The sequence below is a fragment of the Monodelphis domestica genome, chromosome 1, assembly GCF_027887165.1.
Source record: "Monodelphis domestica isolate mMonDom1 chromosome 1, mMonDom1.pri, whole genome shotgun sequence".
Taxonomy (NCBI): Eukaryota; Metazoa; Chordata; class Mammalia; order Didelphimorphia; family Didelphidae; genus Monodelphis; species Monodelphis domestica.
The window spans coordinates 468,447,254-468,472,404 of NC_077227.1; the positions used below are offsets into that span (position 1 = coordinate 468,447,254).

Genomic DNA, 25,151 nt, shown 5'->3' on the forward strand with positions numbered 1-25,151 from the left:
ATGCTTCTCTTAATCAATGTAGTGATTCAGTCTTAACTCATATTTTAGGCAACGTTATCATTGTCTCGACCTACCAGGGATGCTATCTTACTTCTCAGGAGCAAATGAGAAGTTGAAAGGCTAACGGAGCTGATTGGTATATGCATTCCTTGCATCTTTCATGTGTGTTCCCTCAATGGTTTATTTCCAATTAGCCCCATAGAGTTAACTTTAGGAAGTGGGTGGGCTGGATTTCTATTGTTCGAGATCTAGAATTGGCCTTATTTAAGCCTCTACACTGCTCTGCCCACCCAGATGGAGAAGAAGTTAGAGATAAACAAGAGGTGCTTGGCTGGTTGCTAATAGCCTCTCTTACCAGCCTTGTTGCCCCAGGTTCTACTTTCTGGGAGGTCCAGATGGGGAGCAGACAGAATGTATGATTGGCTATGCCTACCACCTGCCAGGGCAGCCTGCCAGTAAACATCCCCAGATGGAGCCTAGAGGGCTTTTCCCATTAGACAGCCTGGCATGGGTATGGTGGGCAACTCCCTCGCCCCCTCTGTGAACAATAGTAAATAAGCACCATATACTCCTATAAAATAGTTTGGTTTCTGTTTGTTTTGGTGAATGGAACCTCAGGAGAGGCTTCGGACATCTTCCATCATTGCAGTCACACTAATAGTAAAGGGTCAAGAGAGGATGGGAATTCAATGGTTAGCTCCCAATAACAATACCTAACACTTATATAGTGCTTTAAGGTTTACAAAATGCTTTACAAATATTATGTCATTTGGTTCTCACAGCAACCCTGAGAGATGAGTGCTATTATTGTCCCTAGTTTTATACATGAGAAAATTAATGTTAAATGACTTGTTCAGAGTCACATAGCTAATAAGTATCTGAGGTAGTATCTGAACTCAAGTCTTTTAACTCTAAGTTCAGTACTCTATTCAATAAACCAATTCTTTCTTTCTCTTTCTTTTTTCTGTTTCTGTTCCTTCCTTCCTTCCTTCCTTTTTTCTGTTTTTCTTTCTTTTTCTCTCTCTTTCTTTCTTAAACTCTTACCTTCTGTCTTAAAATAAATACAGTGTATTGGTTCTAAGGCAGAAGAGAGGTAAGGGCTAGGCAATTGGGGTTGCATGACTTGCTCAGAGTCACACAGCTAGAAAGTGTCTGAGCCTAGATTTGAACCTAGAATCTCTGGTCTCTGGGACTACTCTCAATTCACTGAGTCCCCTAGCTGCCCCGACCTAGCTGTTTCTTAATCTTTTCCCTAGATCCAAACTAAGTCCTGCGGCTGTGGCTTTAGGAGAAATATATCAGGGAGTTTCAGTCCAGGGATCTCAATTTCAGCCCCAAACAGCCTAAATCCCCATGTTTTTAAACATGTTGTCTCTGCCATTAGAATGTAAACACCTGGAGGGCCAGGGGTGTTTTTTTTTTCTTTTTCTTTCTATCTCCAGCACTTATTGCAGTATCCAGTAGATAGTAAGTGGGTAATAAATGCTTATTGACTGACCGAATGTTCCTAGGTTATCCCCCTATAGCTTCAAAAACTGTTATTCACCACAGATGATTTGTTGAATAAAAATTGGAATTTGTGAAATAATGCAAGACATTTTAAAGAAAGGAGAAGAGAAGAGAAAAGACCTAGGATTGAATCAATCCTTCCTCTTGCATTTGCTGGGACAAGAGACAGAATCACAAAATTTGTTGCAAGGGATCTTAGAGTTCATTTAGTGTCACCAGCACCACAAGAATTCCTTCTGGTAATGTCTTGGAGAAGGGGTCAGAGGTCATCCAGCCTCTCCACTTGAAGACTTGAAGATAAGAAGCCAGACAGGGACATATATTTTGCTCTGGCTATAATGAAGCTTTTTCTCTCAGTTTCTAGAAACTTCCACCAATAGCTAAATAAAATGATGGAGTTGACTTAGATGGCCTTCAATCAGTCAAGAAACATGTATTAAGCAGCCACTAAGTCTACTATTAAGTGTCTGCTAAGTATTAAGGACAAAAAAAAAAGAGACAAGATATTGAACCTGTCCCAAAGGAACTTAAAATCTAATGGGAAAGATAAAAAGTTACAAATAAGGACTAACAAACTGTACTCGGGATTAATAGGTTCCTTCTATCTCTAATCATCCTAGATCTGCCCCTCTGTGGACTAATCTGAACAAATCTAATTTCTCTCATGACAGCAATCCAAATATTTGATAATATGCCTCCTCCCTTCTTAATTTTCCTGTTCTTCAGGCTAAATGTCCCCAATTCTTTCAAATGAGTTTTGCCTGGCACATAGTAGACACTTAAAAATGCTTATTTCCTGAAGAAGAAAAACATGAGATCTATCGCTTATTTATACAGGTATGTGATTTGGAGTTTTGGTTTTAAAAGATTATTATAAAAATGAATAATACAGAAATAGGCATCGAGTGATAATACATGTATAATCCAGCAGAATTGCTTGTCAGTTCTGGAAGGGGGAAGGGAAGAAGGGAGGGAGAGAAAATGAATCATGTAACCATGGAAAAAATACTTTAAAAAATAAATAAAATGCTTATTTCCTTCCTTCTCCCTCCCTCTCTTCCTCCCTTTCCTTCCTTCCTCTCTCTTTTCCTCCCTCCCTCCTTTCCTTTATCCCTCTCTTCCTTCTTTCTCCCTTACATTTCTTCCTTCTTTCCTTCCTCTCTTCCCTACTTCCTTTTATTCCTTCCTCTCTTCCCTCCTTCCTTCCTCCCTTTATTCCTTCCTTCCTTCATATGACCTAGTCTCCAACCTTGTCATCTTCCTCAAGACATGCTCCAACTTGTAAATATCTTTCCTAAAACATAGTGCCCAGAACTGGACGTAGTGCTTCACACATAGTCTGATTCACTCAGAGAACAGCAGGCCTTTCTCCCTCAAATGAGAATGTCTAGTCCTCTTAACCCCTGCGCTCTCTTTGAAGACAAAAACTGGCCTAGCTTCCATTACTTGTTTAATCTCTTCTACACAATCTTTCCCTCCACTACCTTTGGCCAAGGAAAGATTGAACAGGTCCTACAATAATGCTTATTCACAGGTCAAAGAAGCCCTGTGCCACACTCAGAATCAAGCCCAACAATGCAGTGATGAGAGTGAGAAGAGAAACTGAAAACCCCCTTAAAACATTTGGAATTCCAGTGGCCCCCTTGTTCCACTCCAGGACCCCCCGGCAAAAATTCACATCTCCTCAGAGTTGGAAGGGACCTCAAAGACCTCTCCTCTAACCCTTACCTGCAATATGAATATCCTCAACAGCATCCCTAACAAATGGTCATCTCATCACTATGAGAAGAGCAGAAACACCAACAAAAAACTTACCGCTTAACAAGATAGCCCAATTTATTTCTGAACAGGGCAGTGCTGAGGCCTAACTGACATCAATTCTAGATGTCAGGGGTAATATTCACTCACACGCTTCCTAAAGCTAACTGTATGAGGCTTATGAAAAATACATTGTAGATGGAAAACATAAAAAGGCACAAGGAAGGGGCAGTGAGGTGGCTCAGTAGATAGACAACCAGACCTAAAGATGGGAGGTCCTGGGTTCAAATCTTGTCTCAGACTCTTCCTAGCTGTGTGATCTTGAGCTAGTCACTTAACCCCAAATACCCAGCCCTTATTGCTCTTCTGCCTTGGAACTGATACTTCATATTGCTTCTAAGCCAGAAGGTATGGGTTTAAAAAAAAAAAAGATGCCATGAAAACTGATATTTAGTCAATGATTGCCTCCCTCTAATGTCTTTCCATCAGTCCTAGTTGTCTCTTCCTTGTGATGTGTCTTAAAGGTCTGCCTTGGAGCAATTAGGTGGCACAGCGGATAGAGCACTAGGTTGGGAGGTCCTGGGTTCAAATTTGACCTCAAACATTTCCTAGTTGTGTGACCCTAGGCAAGTCACTCAAATCCAATTGCCTAGCCTTTGCCCTTCTGTCTTAGAGTTGTTACTAAGACAGAGGGTAAGGGTTTAAAAAAAAAAAAAGTTCTGTCCTGGTGCATCCTTGCCTACAGAAGTGTTTCAGGCCAATGCTGGCCAAACGTAGCCTAAGAGCGACCTCTGGTGGCCAAATGAGAGAAGAGCCCATGCTCCCCAGTATGGTCCCTGTAATTGAGAGTTCAGAACTGAGCCTGATTAGTAAACACTGCATGGTAACGAGTTCTCCCTAATACTCCAGGGTCTCCTCTTCTCCATACCCACCAAGCATAGCTACCCAGAACCTGCCCCACTGTGAGATCTCTTTTCAGCTCTGACAGATCTGTTTGCATCCTCACTGGAATGTAGACACAGTGATGTCCCTAAAGGGATTTCTGAAACCTAGTCAATTTGCTGCTACTAGAATGGGTTTCCCTTTCAATTATTCACGTCCACTGTAAATGAATGAAAACGAAAGCATCTCCAGTCCTCCTAGCTGTGGGTATTCTCCCCCCTGCCCAAATACTCTTGGAATACCCTGATCTCTTCTTGTCTTCTTCACTTCCTCAGCCTTTTATAGTCACCTCCTCCCCATCAGGAGGAGGTAAACCCCTTAGGGACAGGGATAGTTTCATTTTTCTCTTAGAATTACCAGCACTGAGCACAGTGCTGTGTGCATAGTAGGTACTTAATAAATATCTGTTGGCTTCTCTCTTTTGCAGACAATCTGGGGAAGGGCAGCAAATCTTGAAACTCGGATTGACTTCCCATAGTGTCCTAGTCCATACTAGTCTAGCTTTCTTTAGCACCACAATAAGCTAGATATCAGGATTTCCTCTAAGAATGAAAACTGTCCTTTGCCCATTTTTAAAAGAAGAAATAATGCATTTTCCAAAGGCAAATAGAAAAAGACATTTCAAAATATTTGCTTTTTGTCTTTATCTCTGCCTCTGGCTTACACCTATATGGTGCTTCGAGATTTGCAAAGCATTTTGCATGTATTAGCTGATTTGATCCTCAAAACCCTAGGAAGTATTTACTATTATTATCTTCATTTTACAGATTAAGAAACAGAGGTGGTAAGAGGTTAAGTTACTTCTATTCATTACTCAACTAGTAAGTTTCTGACAAAGAGTTTAAGTTTTCATGTTCAGGACTCCAAATCCAGTACTCTCTCCACTGTGTGAAGCTCTAGTGTTTCCCTACTCACCTGGATCCCTTCAATGCGTTCAGTGACAACGTAGGCATGATGCATGGCCACAAGCGGCACCTTCACTCCAGCCATTTTCCCCAGGGTGCTTGCCCACACACCTGGGAGTAAAATACAGACCCATTAGAGACCAGTGACAACATGGCTTTAGGCACAGATCAGGAGATCAAAGAACCATAGAATAAGATCTGGAGGGAACAATAGATATCATCTTGTTGTTACAATGGCAAGAGTGCCAAACATGGAGTTCCTATTCATCCATTTATTATCTGCATGACCTTAAGCAATCTTGCTTCAGTTTCCTGAACTATCAAATAAGAGGTCCCTGAAGGTGTCTCCATCTTAAAGTCTATGATACTATCATCCCTCATTTTATAGATCAGGAAATTGAGGTCCAAGAAGTAACTCAAAAGACTTGTATGAACTGATGCAGAGTAAAGCAAACAGAACCAAGAGAATGATACACACAATGGCCCTGATAATATAATTGAAAATAATCCTAAAGAACCAAGGAGAGCTGGTTACTGGCAGCCAAGATGGCAGAGTAAGGAATGTTCCAAGCTCACCCAAACCCGCCTCCAAAACAACCTAAAAGACCTACAGATCAACACACTGAGTAATTTTTAAGTGCCAGAGTCTAATTGATAAAGTATACCTCCCTCCTCTCCATAGAAAAGTGGTAGACTACAGAAATGAATGAGGGATATGCTACTAGATGTGATAAATGCATCTCTGTTTCATTTAACTGGATTTCCTTGCTATAAGATAAGGGTAGGGTGGTATGAAAAATTATAGCAATATTGTTAGTTGTTGTTTTTTTTTAATCTTTCCCTTTTGTCTTCAAATCAATACTGTGTAGTGGTTCCAAGGCAGAAGAGCGGTAAGGGCTAGGCAATGGGATTCAAGTGACTTGCCCAGGGTCACATAGCTAGGAAGTATCAGAGGTCAGATTTGAACTCAGGACCTTCCATCTCTGGACCTGGCTCTCAATCCACTGAGCCACCCAGCAGCCCCCAGCAATGTTTTTTTAAAACATCAATAAATTTTACAGAGTGAAATTCAAGTGATCTTCCCAAGGTCTCATAGGCAATAAACTGCAGATTGGCTCCTATCTTCAAATCAGTTACAGGTATTCCTTCCATATCATGATTTTCCCCATCACAGTTTCAATATATTGCAGGTCAGTGTAAGAAACTAAATGGGAGATTTGGGGGAGTTTTGTGGAAGCTCAGAAATTCATAAAATATGCTTATAGTATTATATAATATTTGCAAATTTTATCTTTTAATACCATAAATATGCACAATTTTTGTCATTGCTGTAAATACCCCATAAAAGAAAGAAAAAAAATCAAACTTCTTACCTGGTACAAAAGGAGGGCCAAAAAATTTTACAAGGATTTTCTAGGCCATGGGGGTATTGGACCCCTAAGACCCCCATGATGTGAAAAGGATACCTGTTCTCTTTCATTTGTACCAGATTGAGATATTTAGGTTAAATGGTAAAAAGAAAAGACCTGGGGATTGCCTAATCCCAGTGGGAATATACTTCTCAGGGCCAAGCATTATGGGATAGGGAATAATTGCCTCAGGGGGTTCTCTTCTCTTGCTGCCTCCTCACCCTACTCCAGGGAGACACCCCACCAAAGGGCTAGTACATAGATGTGTGGATATCTGGGCCTTCCCACCTGCACAGTTGACCACACAGGAAGTCTGGATGGAGCCATAGTCGGTGTCAACTGCTGCCACCCGCCGTACACCAAAGTCATCTGTTCGTACCTGAATGCCAGTCACAGGGCAATTCTCAACGACCTAATGTTCAAAAAATATAGTTAATTGTAACAAGTCAAATCCCCATTCCTGGATTGAGCATACTTGGATTAAATGACAGATTGCAAGTATATCTTTCTTTAGTTAATCTCTGTTTTGCATAAAAGCAAATTTTGTAAATCTAATCCTTACTTCTGTGTCATCAGGGAAATAGCAAAAATTTAACCTTTCATAAAGAGAAGAATCCACCCTTTGACTTATCTATTATGTAGACATTTAAATGTTCATTTGCAGAGTTTGCTTAAAGAGAAGTTCATTTATCTAGGGGGGACATGACTCTATGATAGGATAGGCAGAAGAATGCTAGATCTGAAACTCAGCTTCCAACAACAACAATAATAATAGCAAAAATAATTACCATTTATATACCATTTTTTAAAAAGCCCTTCTCTTACCTTCTATCTTAGAATCAATACTATGTGCTGGTTCCAAGGCAGAAGAGCAGTAACAGCTAGGCAATGGGGGTTTAGTGGCTTGCCCAGGATCACAAAGATAGAAAGTATCAGAAGCCACATTTGAACCCAGGACCTCTTATCCATAGGCCTGGCTCTCAATCCACTAAGCTACCTAACTGACCCCCCCCAAACATTTATATAGCATTTTAAGGTTTATTAGGCACTTTACATGCATGATCTTATTGGATCTTTATATAACAGTGACATAGGTGTTATTATCATCCCATTCTAGAGATAAGAAAATTGAGGTTTAGAGAGGATAAGTGACTTGCCTAGGAGCCACATAGCTAGTAAGTATCTAAAGCAAGATTTGAACTCGGGTCTTGCTAACTGAAGTCAACATTCTATCCACAGTGATACCTAGCTGCCTCAGAAGCCAACAAGGTCTTCTTTTCAATGTTGCCAATCCCTCTATTTGGGCCAGATGGAAAGCACAATTATTCATTTTCTTCGGAAGGAAAATGAGGCACAGAAAAATTAAATGATTTGTCTAATGTCATAAAGCAAGGCATAGGTGCAACCTAGTTCTCCTGCCTCATAGACTAGTGCTTTTCCCTGAGTGGGGAAGAGTCCCTAGACCCCTGAGGAAGGGGAACATCCAGTGTCCTGAGTTCCTTCCATACCTGGGCTCCCCGGGCAGTGGCTGCTCTGATGAGGGTTGTACAAGTGCCTGCAGGGTCCATAGTGCCATCCTGAGGCACATAAAGAGTGCCGTAGAGGTCCTCCACATTCATCAATGGGTATAGCTCCTTGGTCTCTGCTGGTGTCAAGACATGAGACTCTATCCCATAGGCTTTGCCAAGCTAGGGGTAAGATAAAGAGAGAAGGGTTCTTCTGAGGCCCTCCAAATCAGACTTCTTCTCAGTCCCTCTGATGAATTCCAATCTAACCATGCAGATCTTCTCACCACCTAAGAATGTGGTGAGATCCACTCCCTCCACTCCCCAGCTCTTCCCTTTGTTCCTGTTCCTTATGAAGCCTGGAATGCCCTCTCACCTTCCCTATATACCTCCATGTCTGGCCTAAATCCCATCCCCTTCAGAAAACTTTCCCCAGTTGCTCCCACCCACCCACCTCAGTCTTCTGCTTCTTAGAATGCTTTATAGTATGTACCTAAAACTTTATTGTATTTGGTCTGAGAGTGGTGGTGTGTGTTTTGGGGAAGAGGAGAGGAAGGGAAGGAGGAGAGGAAGAAGGAGAAGAGGAGGGGGAGCAGTTGGAGGAAGAGAAATAAGTGGAGGAGTGGGAAGTGTAAGAAGGAAAAAGGAGGAGGAGGAGGAGGAGGAGGAGGAGGAGGAGGAGGAGGGGAAGTAACTAGAGGAGATAGGGTAGGAGAAGGGAGAGGAGAGGGAGGAGGAGTGGAAGGAGGAAGGGGGAGGAAGGAGAAGAGCATGTGCAGTTGGATTGGAGAGTAGTTGGAGGAAGGGGAGTAGGAGGAAAAGGAGGAGAGGAGATGAGAGGAGAAGGAGGAGGGAGAGATTTGAGAAAAGTGAAAGACAATGAGTCTGCATCCCAAGCTTAGCCCCAGCCCTAACCATACCTACCGACATAAGTCGTTTGTACTCATCCAGTCGCTGGCGGTTAGAGGCAATGAAGAGGCCCCCATTCTGAATCCATCCAGTGTGCAGTCCCGTCTCCTTCTCCAGGTCATGGCTCACCACCTGGCGTGTGTGGGCTAAGAGTTCCACCTCCACATCACTGGGTCGAAGCTGCCACAGCAGACCTGAATAGTACAAGATAGAGTCAGTCTAGGCTAGTGATGATGAACCTAAAGCATAGGTGCCAAAGATGGCACATAGAGCACTCTCTATGGGTGCTCAGCCACCCTCCCTTCCCAGCCCCACCACCCCCAGAGTTTGTTACTAGGTAGGAAGAGGTACTCAGGCAGAGTTGCTCCCCTCCCCCTCTCCATCATGCCTGATGACATTTTTTCACATCCCCACCCCTCTGCCCAGCAGCCCAATGGGAACACTTTCTCCCTCCCCTGTGTGGGGTAAAGGGGGGCACAGAACATGGTATCTGGGGGAGGTAGGCAGGCACTTGATTTGGGTGGTGGGGTGGGGATGACACCTGACACTCCATCTCTAAAAGGTTCACCATCACTGGTCTAGCTAAGACTCAGGTCCTAATTAGCTCCCAGTCACAATTTGAATTAGTGAGGGATAAGTCCTTTCATGAGTCTATAGGTCATATTTTCCCACTCAGTTATGCCCAAGATCTTCCCTGAAGCTCCAATTATGTTAACCTGTTTTTTTCTCCAATACTAGAATTGTAGGGGAAGGGTTTAAATGCCTTGAAGAGGCAAGAGAGACCCAAGTTAGCTCTATACAACAATTCCTGTCACCTCAGTCCTTCCTATCTAGAAAATGGGTGATTTCAAACAACGATTGCATAGTAAATACAATTTAAATGCTTGCTGAAAGGGGAAAAATGTCTTCTCTGAGTATAACTACAAAGCACTTGGAGTTCTTCAGAGGAAGGCTTTGGTACTACTTGGCTTCTCAAGGGAAGGGGATTGTGACTAGTCTGTCAAGAAATCAGGAATTGGTTTGTGACTCAAGAATGTGTGACCTTTGAAAAATCACTTACCATTTCTAGGCCTTAGTTTCTTCATCTTTAAAATGAAACATTTCACAAAGAAGGCTAAGAAAACTGAGGAAATGGGTCCTTGTGGACCCTCAGTCATAACATCAACTAGTAAGGGATAAAGTTTTATGGTAGATCATAAGGCACATCCTCCATGTGGTTTTGCATAAAATAGTCCATAAAGCATTATGAGCAACAGATGAAGGGAAAGAGTTCAAAGAGGAGAGAAGCTAGAAGGAAACAAACTATTGCCTGCCTCAGAAACTTCCTAGATATATGACCCTGGACAAGTCACTTAATTCCTATTGCCTAGCCCCTTGTTGGTGAAGCTATGGAACACAGAGCTGGCACCTGGGGAACTGTTCCATTTCCCCTCTTCCCAGTGTCTGAGGACATTTTTTTGAATGTTCCACTCCTCTGTCCAGCTGCCCAAAGTGAGCTCTTTCTCCCTCAATTCTCTCCAGGGGCCCACAGACAGCTTGAATTTGCCCTTTGGGCATTCATACTGGGAAAAGGTTCACCAACCCAGGCCTAGCCTCTACCACCATTCTGCCTTGAAACCAATACATTGTATTGATTCTAAGATGGAAAGTAAGAGTTTTAAAAAAGAGAGAGAATTGATGAGAAGACAAAAGGGAGGGATACAAGAGGGCAGCTGGGTAGCTCAGTAGATTGAGAACCAGGCCTAAAGTTCAAATCTGACCTCAGACACTTCCCAGCTGTGTGACCCTGGGCAAGTCACTTAACCCCCCCCCCCCATTGCCAATAAAGTATTGATTCCAAGATGGAAGGTAAGGGTTTAAAACAAAGAAGGAAGGAAGGAAGGAAAGGCGAGAGGTAGAGGGAGAGAAAGAAAGAAAGAAAGAAAGAAAGAAAGAAAGAAAGAAAGAAAGAAAGAAAGAAAGAAAGAAAGAAAGAAAGAAAGAAAGAAAGAAAGAAAGAAAGAAAGAAAGAAAGAAAGAAAGAAAGAAAGAAAGAAAGAAAGAAAGAAAGAAAGAAAGAAAGGAAGGAAGGAAGGAAGGAAGGAAGGAAGGAAGGAAGGAAGGAAGGAAGGAAGGAAGGAAGGAAGGAAGGAAGGAAGGAAGGAAGGAAGGAAGGAAGGAAGGAAGGAAGGAAGGAAGAAAGTTGATTAGCTCTTCCAGAAAAAGGCTGAACAATGAAAATCTTAAGAAAGACTGGATATAATTCTAGTTCCTTAGTAAAGACACCAACTGATATTTTAAAAGATTGAAGGAAAAATGTGTAAATGTTTTAAAAGACCACAATTCATTAAACAAATAATAAAACCTGAAAGAAAATTATTCTCCAAATCCCAGTGGAAAAAAATTCTGAGAATTCCTCAGAGATCATGGAACAAGAGCAAGAAACTCCAGAATAGTTCAAAAGAGAAATAAAACTTTTAAAAGAAAGCATGAGGGAAGAAATTAGGACAGCAATTTGAACACTCAAAACAGAATTAATGATGACAGCAGAGTGAATATCTTAGAGACAGAGGAGGAAAATCTCTCCAAAGAAGCAAATGCTTTGAAAAAAAGACCATTAGAGGTGTTTTTCTTTCTTTCTTGTTTTAACCAGACCTATGATTCCAGCAGCATAGGAACATCTAGGTTTCACTAGGTGAAACAGTATAGCTCTCTTTCTGCAACTTATTGTCTTCCACAAGTAATTGAGGCACTGAGAAGTTAAATGATTTATGTGCAGTCTCACAGCTAGTTATGTTTATAGATAAGACCTGAACTCAGCCCCCCCTGACTTTGAAGACAGCTTTCTATTCACTACACCACACTCCTTAGTGGAAGAGTTAGAAAATTTGGCAGAAGAAAAACAAAAGATAGTAATTTTGAAAGAACACATAAATTATGTGCTAGCCAAAGTGCCTGACCTTGAAGACAAGATTTGTAGAGATGGAGCTCAAATTGTGACCCCAAATATCCAATCCTGCAAAGGAGAACCTAATCATCAAGGCATGAAGATGGATCTTCAACCAGGTAGAGCTATCTGAGGCAATTTTGCCCCAACTCCACTCCCCAATCAAAAACATTTGGGTTGCAAACATTCCAAACAAGATAAACAGAGGGAAAGCAGATAAGTCCTATAATTAAGAAAACACTAAACAATTTAACTAATTCTCTAATGTTGATAGGCTGTTGTTTAATAAAAAAAAGAAATTAGATTTAGGGTAAAAAAGAAAAGCAAAAGAGGAATTCTCAGGGAACATAAAAAGATAGAAGGTACTAAAGATTAAAGGGGGTCTTAAAGAATCAGGAGAGGAGGAGTTGGTAGTTCAGTGGATAGAGTCAGGCCCACAGATGGGAAGTCCTAGGTTCAAATATGACTTCTGACTCTTCCTAGCTGTGTGACCCTGGACAAGTCACTTAACCCTCATTGCCTAGTCCTTACTGCTCTTCTGCCTTAGAAATGATACTTGGGATTGATTCTCAGAAGGTCCTTTTTTTTTTTTAATCAGCAGAAGGCAGTAGCAAGAGCTACTTGTGGAATAAGTCTCATACTTACATATAAATGAATTAGTATCTTTTGTCTGAAGGATAACAGAGGCCCACCTGCCTCAGGATTACCTCTAGTACCAGAGCACAAACTAAAGAAAAGACCTTTCCTATTTCCTGCCCCTCAGGGCCTTCTCTAGGACAAGCAAAGCATCCTCTTCCTTATCCTCTCCGGACCTCTCCTCTCCCACTCCTGCTTGATGTAAGGTAGGACTCTTGATGATAGAATACCAATATCACCACCAGCCAGGATGCTGAACCTCAAGGGAAGATTTTAACTCTCAGCTGACTCTCAGCTCTTTCTACTGACCTCTCTATTGCCACTAATGTTCTGCTAGATTCATTGCTCAATAGTTAACACTCCTACTCCTTTACATTCTTTCCATCCTAGTGATTCTGAACCTCTGACTGCTGATATCCCATTCCCTATCAATTTAATGCTGTCATAATTATCCTCCTCCATTCTTCCCCCTCTTTATCCCTCTCGCACAATATTCTACTCTACATCTGCTTGCCTTTTCCATTGTGCCTGCTGAAATACTTGCTCCATAAGTAACAAATTTTCTCACATTTTCACTGGTTGTCTTCTGTGCTCTCCCTCATTTGCACTTCCTGACTTCCTTCAAGTCTCAGCTAAAATCTCACCCTCTATAAGAAGCCTCTCCTGATCTTTCTTTCTTGCTTGCTTGCTTGTTTTCCCCTTACCTTCCATCTTAGAAGGATTCCTGTATGTTAATCCCATGGCAGAGGAGCAGTAAAGGCTAGGCAATGGAGGTTGTGATTTCCCCAGGATCACATAGCTAGGAACTATCTAAGGCTAGATTTAAACCCAGCACCTCCCATCTTTAAGTTTGGTTCTCAATTCGCTGAGCCACCTAACTGTCCCTGGTCTTTCTTAATGCAAATATTTTCCCTCTGAAATTACTTCTAATTAATCCTGTATATTTCCTGTTTGTACATATTAATCAGCATGCTTTCTCTCCCGCCAGAATGTAAGCTCCCTGAAGGCAGGCACTACTTTTGCCTTTCTTAGAATCTCTTAGCATCGTTTCTGGAATGTAGTAAACACTTAATAGGTGATTATTAGTTGATTGATATTAAACCTCTTCCTTTCTCATTCTTCCCATCTTCTGGCCCTCAGTGACATACAGCTTCCTCCTGATGACTGACATTGCTTCCCTTGTCTCTGGTACCAGTCATACTTTCTCTTATACCCTCTGACTCATTGGCCAGAGTGGAGGATTTGGAATACTCTTCGCTCTCTCTCTCCCTCCCCTTTTTACCATTTTATCTTCAATCTTTTCCTACCTACCGACTCCTTCTGTTGCTTACAAATATTCCGGTCTCCTCATTCTTAAAAAGAAAAAAAAAAGTCTCACTTAGTCCCATCATTTCTATTAACTATCATCCTGTGATTTTTCCTCCTCTTCTTGGCCAAGTTCCTTGAGAACTGTGTCTACATTGGTGCCTCTGTTTCCTCTCTTCCCCTACCTTACCATTCAACTGAACATGCCCTCTCCAATGTTAGCTAAGATCTCTTTACTGCCAAAGTTCACCGTATTTTCTCAGATCTCATCTTTCTTGATCTCTACAGCATATGATAATTGTTGATGATTTTTTCCTCCTGGATACTCAATTCTCCCCACTTTTTTTTTTTGACACTAACCTCTCATGGTTTTGGTTCTTTCTACCCATGTAAATAAGGACAACTAGGTGGCACAGTAGATAAGTCACTGGACCTGGAGTCAGGAAAACCTGAGTTCAAATTCAGCCTTAGAAGCTTTCTAGTTGTGTGACCCCTGTTGACCTCAGTTTCTTTATTTTGTAATATTTAAAAACTGAAGAGAAGATAGGAGATAAGGAAGGTTTTGTAACAGGGAATGGAGGAATTGAAGGGACAGAGGGAATATGGCTGCTGGTGAGGTAAAAGGGAGAGAGATGCTCCCTGCTGTGAGGCTATCTTTGAAAATTGGGGTTCCCAAGAAATGGGCCACCTATGATAGCCTGAGGGGATGGTCTTCTCCATTGATTGATGTTGAAGATACCCAGAGCAGGTAAGCATGGACCCCCTGAGGGACAAGCCTCCCCCCATTCCAGTATCTTTGCCAAGATAAGCCCCAAATGGGGATGCGAAGAATTGGGCATGACTAAACAATAACGACAAAGTCCAATATAAATGCACATTAACTGGGCATGCTCTAAGATTCTTTTCTTGACTCTCTTCTCTTTTCTGCTCCCTTGTTTGGTGATCTCTTCCATTCCCATGGAGTCACTTTTCACTTAGTCACTCTGTAGAGGATTCCCAGAGCTTCTCATCCAGTCTTAACTTGTTTCATTACCTTTTCTGACATTACCTTTTTGTTATCTCAGACTGGACTTTCCCATGGGCACCTCAAATTCAGTATCCCAAACAGAACTCATTATCTTCCCCCTCATGCCTATTTAATTTGCTTTTCTAGTCTCCTCTTCCTATTTACTTTCCCATTACAAGCATCCTCTCAACTACCATGGTTCAAAATCTCAGTGTGCTTCTTGACTCCTGGCTCTCACTCATCACACATGTCTAATCTGTTGCCAGACCTTGTCAGTTCTGCCTCTATAACAACCCTTATATATATATTCTTCCCACCTAAGTCTGAGTTTCCTTATCTGTCAAGTAACTCATCAATTCTATACCTAGGACCTTCTCAAAATTCCTTAAGAAGGAAAAAAAAACTTACATGTCCAAAGATATTTATAGGGTCAGGTAGGCGGCTTAGTGGATAGAGAGGCCCAAATATGGGAGGTCCTAGGTTCACATCTGGCCTCAGACACTTCCTAGTTATATGACCCTAGGCAAGTCACTTAACCCCCATTGCCTCACACTTACCATTCATCTGCTTTGAAACCAATACACAGTATTGATTCTAAGATGGAGGGTATTTTTAAAAATATATTATTCTTTTAATATATTTAAATTTATTTGTATATATATTTATATATTATATATATTTATAATTTATATACAATAAATTATATCAATTTAATTGATATAATATCAATAAACTAAAAACAATCTATATATCCAGGAAGCAGAGAGTGGCTGACTAAATTATGGTATATTAATGGAATGGAATATTTATTGTGCCATGAAAATGATGGGCAGATAGGTGGCAGAGTGGAGAGAGTCCCTGGACTAGAGTCAGGAAGACTCATCTTCCTGAGTTCAAATCCAACCAAAGACACTTACTGGCTGTGTGACTTAACTGTCACTTAACTCTGTCATCTGTAAAATGAGTTACAGTAGGAAGTGGCAAACCACTTCAGTATCTTTGCCAAGAAAACCCCAAATAGGGTCACAAAGAGCCAGGAATGACTTGAAATGACTGAGCAATAACAAATGAAAATGATGAAATGAGGTATATAAGAAAATATGGAAAGTATAAAGGACTCAGAGATTCCTCCCAATTTTCTATGCACTTATGCCCAGAAAAGTCAAATATTTTTAAAAACAAAGTCCTGACACCCATCCATACATAGTTCCTACGTCTCCTCCAGGCTAAAAATCCTCAGTTCCTGGATCCTTGCAAAATATGGATCCAGGCCTCTTGTCTACTCTCTAGCTTGTGAATGCTGTTCCTAAAATATCAAGATGGAATACAATGTGGTCCAGGTCACACTATTTCAGAGGTATTCTAAGCAGCACATTCTAAGTTGCTCCCATTGCCTCTTCCTTGAACAATGGCTTCACTAAGACCTAAATAATACTTACCTGCAGTGTGCCATGTGGTTCCTGAAGTGAGCTTATCTCTCTCCAACAGCACAATGTTGGTTAGGCCCAGCTTGGCCAGATGGTACAGAGTCTGACAACCTAGGCTGCCCCCACCCACAACCACCACATCAGCTGACTTGGGCAGGGGTCGGGTAGGCCCTGAGCCCACAGAGTCCTTGTTCTCCTTCAGAGTCCGCTGATATGGCACACTCTTTTCAGTTGTGGGGCCTTTGGGAGTACTCAGGTTCCGGAGCTGAGGTCGCCATGGGAGAGAATGGAAAGTTGCTGTCCTCAGTCCTTGCCTCAGAGAAGCCATGGGAAACCCCAAACCTTTGGAGAACAGAAATCCCCTTCAAGCTTGGCAGATGCTGGAACTGTAAGAAGACAGAGAAACTGGAACACACCATGCAGGCAGGGGCAAGGGTGGGTTAAATATGACTGCATTTGAATTCTGAGCCTCCCAAACTAAGGACAATGAAATAAAATCTTAATGAGAACTACTGTTTTTTGTTTTTGCTATTTCTCATAATCAAGTCATCCACAAAGGCTTGCCATATATTAGACATATGATATATAATGGGAATATAAAGGAGCCAGGAGGGGAATATAAAGGAAGAAAATTAATGGGGGGGGGACAACATGGAAACAATTATATACAAACACGAGAAATACCAGATCTCCCTAGGGTGCCCTCTTTCCTTCTCTTTACCAGTTTCAGTCTTACCTAAGTTCCTTCCCTTCTTGGAGCCTTCCCAACCAGTGGAGTGCTGTCACAACTGACTTAGGAAAAGAAAAACACACCCATACCTTCACTGCACATGTTTAAGTTCATCTTCATTATCAACATTTACTCCATCACTTTCTTAAACCAAGACAATCAACAAAGCAGTCAATTAAGCCCTGATTTGTAGTGTTTGCTGATTTCCAAGGTATAAATACTAACAGTGAACATTTAACAATCAGTGGAACTGGTACAAGTTGGCTTCAGGACACCCTGATCCAAACCCACAGGGATCATTCCCTCATAGGATCTCAGTCATTTTACAATCTTGTCCTATTCTTTGTGACTCCATTTGGAGTTTTCTTGGCAAAAATACTGGAATGGTTTGCCATTTCCTTCTTCAGCTAATTTTACAAATGAGAAAACTGGGGCCAACAAAACAAAGTGACTTACCTAGGATCACAGGGCTAGTTAGTGTCTGAAGATGTATTTGAACTCAGAAGATGAGTTTTCCAAACCTCAGGCCTGGCACTCTATCTATTATACCACCTAGTTGAAGTGGTTAAAGAGAGAGGATTAGTCTTAGGATAGTTCTCCAGGTCCCTTCAGAAAGCTAAGTTAACTATTACTCTCTTAAATGGAAGAGGAGAAAGTTAACTCCAAATTATTTTTATCATTTTGTGACATTTTCTTTGTTCAAGATTCCTATAAAGGTTACTTCAGGGACAGCTAAGTCACACAATGGTTAGAGTACTAGAGCTGGAGTCAGGAGGTCCTGGGTTCAAATATGGCCTCAGAGGTTTCCTAGTTGTGTGACCCTGGACAAGTCACAACTCCCATTGCCTAGCCCTTACTACTCTTCTGACTTAGAACCAATGGAAGGTAAGGGTTTTTTCAAAAGAAAGTATTGATACTCGGACAGAAGGTAAGGGTTTAAAAAAAACATTACCTCAAATTATATGGTAGGAGGAGAGGTTAGAGAACAGGTCAGATGTGGGGGTTTGTTTAGACTGTCAGTTTAGACTCCTCTAATTAAATTATATGTTTCAATTTAGACTAATGTTAGACCAATATAAATGGTTCTGGCAGACTTGTGCCTAAAATATAAAGAATAGCATTAATTTTTTTCTTCTTTGACAAGTCTAAACTTCTCATTTTACAAAGGAAACAGAAGCCAAGAGAGGGGAAGTCACTTGAGAGGCAGCATGACTTAGTATATAGAGTATTAGACTTAGACACAGGAAGATCTGGGTTCAAATCCTTCTGTGACCATGGGCAAGACACTTGATTTCTCAAAGTTTCCTGTTCTATAAAATGAGAGGACTGGACTATGTGATCTATAAGGTCCCATTCCCTTTATGGTTCTTCATATATGATCCTATGATCCTATAAGTAAGTTCTAGAAAGTGGTAGAATTGAGATTTGAACTCTGGGCCATTTAATTCTTTTCCTTGCCAAGTCATTCTTCAGTCATATCTGGCTCTTCGTGTCCCCATTTGGGGTTTTTGTGGCAAAGATACTGAAACGGTTTGCTCTTTCCTTTTCCAGCTCATTTTACAGACAAGGAAACTTAGTTAAATGACTTGCCCAGAATAATTTTACTTCTGGGTCAACAAAGCCAGGTGGCAAAAGAGCTTGGAACTAGGATAAAAAGATGGTGGGGGGTGGGGTGGGGGAGGCAGCTGGGTAGCTCAGTGGATTGAGAGCCAGGCCTAGAGACGGGAGGTCCTAGGTTCAAATCTGGCCTCAGACACTTCCCAGCCGTGTGACCCTGGGCAAGTCACTTGACCCCCATTGCCTAGCCCTTACCACTCTTCTGCCTTGGAGCCAATACGGTAAGGGTTTAAAAAAAAAAGATGGCAGGGGCAGAGGCATTTTGGGAGTCAGGAGATAAGGGTTTGGGGGTGGAAGAATTATATAGTGTTACCCTTCCTGAACTCACTAACTCACTCACTCTCTCTCTCTCTCTCTCTCTCTCTTCGTTTTCTTCCTCCTAGGAAAAGAAGGGGGGAAAGACACAGAGTATCACTGTCAGGGAAAGTGGTTTGCAGGTACAGGAGATACATTTAGTGTAAGGACAGCATATTTTATTATTTCCTTGTGTCTCTTCCATTCCTTTCCCCAGTTTTATTAAGGGCATTTCCTCAGAAAAAAAAATATGGTTATTAAAGGATGTTATTTAAAGTATGTTAGGGCACCTAACTCTCCCATAATGTACCTTAGTGATTTATTGGGAAAGAGAGAAGGAAAGGTGGGAGAGTGAGTAGGAAAGATCATTCAAATTCATTCTAGGTTCATAAAAATGCAAATCAGAAAACCGAAGTGTTTGTCTGTAAGATATTGTCAGACTCCCACAGGTTTAGTTCTTTGGGGCTTTTAAAGACCAAGCTGACCCTTTGTATTTGGCTGGTGATTTTTAGAAAGGGGAAGGGGTTGGGGGGGAATATGGGCAGCCAGTCAAATGTTACATCTTTCCTTGGAAACTCTTGCAGCACTTTCATTCTATAACCCTCCCAGGGCACAGAACCTTGATACTCTGTGACAGTATGGTTAGAGACTGTAGCTTTACTTTGCAACAGAGTAGATCAGTTTCCTTAAAAGATTATAGACTCCCTGAGAAAAGGGACAGACCTCTCTCTCTCTCCAAACTAATAAAAAGTAATTGGAATATAGATAGAAGGATTGGAATATAAATAAAAGGAAACCCAAGATAAGTAGAAAGATTAAGAAATTTGGGACTTTGGAGTGATGAGGACCCAAGTTCAAATCCTAACCAAAACTTCATGAACTTCATGTTTTTGTTTCCTCCCTTGGAAAATGAGGGAGGAGGGGGTTGAACTAGATAGTCTCTAAAAGCTTTTGTTCCTCTAAATCCTGTGATCCCTGACTAGATTCTAGGTTTTTAAAGACCAAGTTGACCCTTTACATTTGGCTTATGATTTCTAAAAAGGGGAGGAGATTAGAGGGATATGGGCTGCCAGTCAAATGTTACTTAGTTCCCCTGGAAACTCTTAAGCAAAGTTTAACTTTGTTGATTAAAAATTGGACCCTTTAAGTCCCCCAAAGGGAAAAAGCAGTTGGGTAGGGAGAGAGGAGGCTGGAATAAAGAATTTAGTTCACTAGCAGATACCCTTCCCCATTTCAAACACCTGAGTTTTTAGTATTATAATGGTCATGATGGGGACAACAAAAATAATCCTTGTTTAACAGAGCTTCCACTCACAGTGGAGAGTTGGGCCACCAACCCACTACTATTGGTCTTGAACCTAGCTTCCTGTAGCACAGTTCTTGACAACCATGGTAGTCAAGAATTCTAAGGTGGCAGGGGCAACTGGGTAGCTCAGTGGATTGAGAGACAGGCCTAGAGATGGGAGGTCCTGGGTTCAAATTTGGCCTCAGACACTCCCTAGCTATGTGACCCTGGGCAAGTCATTTAACCTCCATTGCCTAACCCTTGCCACTCTTCTGCCTTGGAACCAATACACAGTATTGATTCCAAGATGGAAGGTAAGTGTTAAAAAAAAAAAAGAATTCTAAGATGGCTCACAGCATCATAATAGAGTGGGAAGATTACTAGTTCTTGTATTTGAAGACTTAGGCTTTTATTCCATCTCTGATACTTGGTCCCTGGGTGACCTTGGGGAAATCACTTGACCTCCCTGGCCTCAGTTTCTCATCTGTAAAAATGGGCAGGGGGAGGGGGAAGTTGGACCGGCTGGTCTCTGAGGTCTTTTCCAGCTTAGATCTATAATGCTTCCCAGGTGTCTCTTTATCTTATTGAGGGGCCCAAAGTCTGAGAAGCCTTCAGCCCAAAAAGGAATTACTCCAAGGGTGGAATTTCAAGCAGCATGATTTTGATACAAGGAGCTCTTAAGAACACAGGGGACTGTGGCAATACCTTTGCCCATAGCGGCTTGTATGGGAACCTGCCACATGCTCCTCTGGCACTCCAAGGTCCAGCTTGGGCTGTCCCAGGTCCCAGGGCCATTCCAACCACCTGCCCTTGGATGAAAGAGCTTTGGATCCCAAAGCTCTCAGCACTGCTTGGTAGTGAGGGGTAGAGGTGGGGGAGGAGCAGGAAGAGGGGTAGTGTCAGGAGATGCCCCGTGCTCTGAACTTGCTCTGAGACAGCTGGCTTCATCATTAACCCAGCTTTTCCCCTCTTGCACACACATACATGGCCTCTGAAGCTTGGACCCCCCTGAGTCAGCACCTATAGAGTTCCACGGTTTGGTTTGTTTGTTTTTTCCTGCCCTGGGTCCCAAATCTTAACCCCCTAACAAAGCCAAAGGAAGGGAACTTGGGGGAGAGGGAAGACACAGAGCCTTCAAATCCTTCCTCAGACCAGGATTCGGGCTCCTGGTATGTTAGCCCTGCATCTCCCCACCCCCTCCCCAAGCAGTGTCCTTCACCTCTGGCCCACCCCAGGCCCCAAAGACACAGGGGAGGGGGAGGGGAGTGCTGTAGCCTGAGCACTTTCTTTCCTCCTCCACGTGGTTGGTTCTCCGCCTCCTTAGCCCAGATCACTGCTCCCCTTGTGCTCTCCTGCTTCCGAGGGAGCAGTCAGTGTTTCCCAGAGTTTCTCAGAGCTGGCCACCCACCTGAGGACACGGTTCCCAACCCCAAGGAGGAGCAGAACTACCTGTCAGAGAGCAGACTCCCCCTTACTCCATGCTTCCTTCCTCAGCTGCGTAGTTGCTGCTGCTGCTGCTGCAGCTGCTCCCGTGGCGGCCTCTCCCCCGTGGCCTGGCTCTGCTCCCAAGCTGGGTTTGCCTGCCAGAGAGCAACAAAAGGCTGCCTTGCTGGCCAGCTACAGGCTTTCTCAGAGTGTAGGTGAAGGCCTGCGGCCTAGCTTGCTTACTCTCATAGGAAGCCAAGGAAGGATAGGTTCTCCCTTCCAGCAGCATTTTACCAGAACTCAGAGTAGTATAAGGATGCTATTAACTGCCTCAAACATCTCATTCTGAAGGGGATAGTGTAGGGAAGACACTGGGGAGGGGGGTCAGCAGCACCCAGGTGGCTCTGGGAAGAGGTTCTTTTTTTTTTTAAACCCTTACCTTCCGTCTTGGAGTCAATACTGTGTATTGGCTCCAAGGCAGAAGAATAGTAAGGGATAGGCAATGAGGGTCAAGTGACTTGCCAGGGTCACACAGCTGGGAAGTGTCTGAGGCCAGATTTGAACCTAGGACCTCCCATCTCTCTCTCTAGGACTGTCTCTCAATCTACTGAGCTACCCAGCTGCTCCTCTTGGAAGAGGTTCTAATAGCCACCACCTCTCTTCGTTCAAAATCCTCTCATTTCTTCAAGGGGTGCTTAGGTTCATTCTCAGAGCTGGAAGTTCTGTGGAGGTTAGAAGACTTAACTAGGGACAGGAATTCTCAAGAGGATACATCATGAAAGGTCATCCAGACTCTGCTTAAATACTTTCACTGACAAGTAGCTTACTACCCAAAGAGATAGTGTTCTCCCATGTTTTCAGTTCATAATATGCCTATAAATGTATGGGGAGATAAGATTTTCACTTGTCTATCCACTTGCCCATGGACACCCCCTATTGCATACAACCTTAGGCCCTGAAGTCTCCTCAGTCCTTTATAATCCAAGTCCCTGAGTTCCCATGAACCCACTTTCCCAAAGGTACTTTGCACTGAGAAGACTGGTCATGAAGGAAAGGAGAGAGACCTTTAAAGAACAAAGAATCTGTTTTGTGTGATAATAATATGTACAATCCAGACTGAATTGTTTGTCAACTCCAAGGCAGAGGGAAGAGGAGAGGGAGACAAAATGAATCATATAACTTTGGAAAACTTATGTGGAAATTTGTTATTAAAATAAAATAAAGATTGAAAAAAAAGAGCAAGGAGTCTCCTTAGAACTTGAGACCATACTGTCAGGGGAGGGTAGCGATAGAGCCTAGACCATGTTGGCAAAGATGTGGCATGTGTGCCCCACTGACTTGGAGAAGGCTGTTCTGTTCCCCCTCTCCACCCACCACACAGAGGATATTTTTTGTATGCCCCACCCCTCTATCTAAACACCCAATGTGAGCACTCCCTCCCCCCACTCTCTAGGATGGGGGGGTGGGGATCACAGCTCACAGGTGGCTTTGAAGGTGTGGTTTGGACACACAATCTCTAAAAGGTTCATCAATGCTGGCCTAGAAGGAGGGAAATGGACTAGATTAAAGTGTTGAATTCAAGGCCAAGGGGCAACAAGAGCCAGCAAAACTCCAGAGTGAAGCCGGAAACAGATTAAAATGTAATTAGGGAAATGTTTAACAAAATAAGTTGAAATACAAGATAAAGTAGATCACTTTAATTTGGGGTTTTCTAAGGTAATATGTGGCGTCAGGAATCTGTTTTCTATTTGAATCTGAAACTATTGAATTGTGAGTGTTCAGTCCTGTCCCACTCTTCATGACCCCATTTGGGGTTTTTATTATCAGAGACACTGGAGTGGTTTGCCATTTCCTTCTCCAACTCATTTTATTGATAAGGAAATTAAGGCAAACAGGGTTAAGTGACTTGCCCAGAGTGACACAGCTAGTAAGTGTCTGAGGCTAGATTTGAATTTAGGAAGAGGAGTCTTCCTGATTCCAAGCCCAGTACCTTCTCCACTGCACCAACTGTATTTAGTTTAGTTATTTCCAGTGCAAGGTTGGCCTTGAGCAAAATTGCGCAGCCTGCTTACTGGGTCACCTCTGCTTCATTTAGGGTTCCCATACTATTTTGCTCACCTTCCTACTATCCCTGTCCTGACCTGCTCTCAGAAAAGGTTCTGCTATCATCTGTCCTAAGGATACTTGCCACTAAAACCTGAGTTCTATGTACAATGGAAGGTCTTACCTCCAGGGAAAATGATTTCTGACATCCAGCAGATAGGAGAGAGAAACTTCCAGAGTATTCCTGAAGTCTTGGCATGTAGACAGTCACTGATTCTCTCTGTGCCTAAAGCTGACCTTAGTTCCAGTGTAGACTTTGTTCAGTTCTCACCCCACCTGGATTAATGCTGGTCTCTCTGCCTCCAGTCTCTGCTCCCTTTGAGCCATCCTGTCCCCTACTGCTCAGGAAACTTTCAAACACACCACTGTGACCTTCCCATTGCTCTACTCAAGTAGTCTGGCATTTGAGGTCCTTCACAATGTGATCCCAGCTTTCCTTTCCTGCTCCCTTCATGTGCCTTCCTGTTGTAGGTAATGTCCATTCCCTAGTCTTGTCCCTCCTTATTCAGTCTCATGGCTCTGTACTTGTGTTCACCCTCATGCCTAAATGGACTCTCACTCTGTCTCCATCTGTTGATGTGAGTCTCTCTCTATTCATGGCCCAACCTAGGCATCACCTCATCTCCCAGGACTTTCCTGAATCCCCCTCTTTTCCTTCTACCTCTCCTTTCTGCTTTTCAACTTTGAATATATCTCTCCTCCCTAGGTTGTAAGCTCAAAAGCTGGATTTGTCTGATAAGGTCAGAGATTTAAAGCATGAAGGGAACTTTGAGATTACCCATCTCATTTTTCCTGTTCAGTCATTTCAGTTCTATCTATACTTTGTGACCTCATTTGGGATTTTCTTGGCAAAGATACTGGTGGGTTTGCCTTCTCCATATCATTTTACAGATGAAGAAACTGAGGCAAATATGGTTAAGTGACTTGTCCAGGGTCACACAACTTGTAAGTTTCTAAGACCAGATTTGAACTAAAGAAGATGAGTCTTCTGACTCCAGACCCTGCATTCTATTCACTGAGTCACTTAGCTATTGATGGGGGGAAAAAAAGGAGGTCCAGAAAGGACAGATGATTTGTCCAGGGGTCATAGTTAAAGAAACAGAATTCAGATTCAAATCTAAGTTCTCTGATTCTAAACCCTAGGGGTCCCTCTCCCCATCTTTGTATTTTTTTAATTTTAGCAAGGGGGCTTGCATATAGCAGGTGCTTAATAATTTTTTTTTTTGCTTGAAAAATGCAGTTTGACTCAGTGGGATCTTAGGATTTTGATCTTAGGATTTTGTTCAGCTTGGCCCCTTATGAGTTAATCTCTGCGTGTGTAGGGGGTGCAGCACTAAAGCCTCACCTTTTGTGAGGACAGACCCTGGCCTGTTTCACAAACAAGACAGATGATCAATTTTTTTGTCGTTTCCTTCTCTGGGACTTTGGACCACTGGAAGATGCTGTCCAGGTCACTGGCT

At 42.5% G+C, this 25,151-nt stretch overlaps 1 protein-coding gene across 3 annotated transcripts in view; it reads right to left on the minus strand.

Annotated features, from left to right (window-relative positions):
• SARDH (sarcosine dehydrogenase) overlaps positions 1 to 23,958 on the minus strand; it is a 150,576-nt gene extending 126,618 nt beyond the window's left edge. The window contains exons 1-8 of one of the 3 annotated variants that reach the window (XM_056812662.1): positions 23,816 to 23,957; positions 21,613 to 21,743; positions 17,424 to 17,519; positions 16,250 to 16,623; positions 8,953 to 9,131; positions 8,032 to 8,211; positions 6,812 to 6,935; positions 5,125 to 5,225 (exon numbers count right to left, since the gene is read on the minus strand). In XM_056812662.1, the coding sequence (XP_056668640.1) occupies positions 5,125 to 5,225; positions 6,812 to 6,935; positions 8,032 to 8,211; positions 8,953 to 9,131; positions 16,250 to 16,565 (900 nt within the window). In that variant the 5' untranslated portion in view covers positions 16,566 to 16,623; positions 17,424 to 17,519; positions 21,613 to 21,743; positions 23,816 to 23,957. Of the gene's footprint in view, positions 1 to 5,124; positions 5,226 to 6,811; positions 6,936 to 8,031; positions 8,212 to 8,952; positions 9,132 to 16,249; positions 16,624 to 17,423; positions 17,520 to 21,612; positions 21,744 to 23,815 lie in introns of all 3 variants that reach the window. The other 2 variants (XM_001371871.3, XM_007475250.3) reach the window with 2 other exon arrangements.
• Positions 23,959 to 25,151: the final 1,193 nt, after the last annotated feature.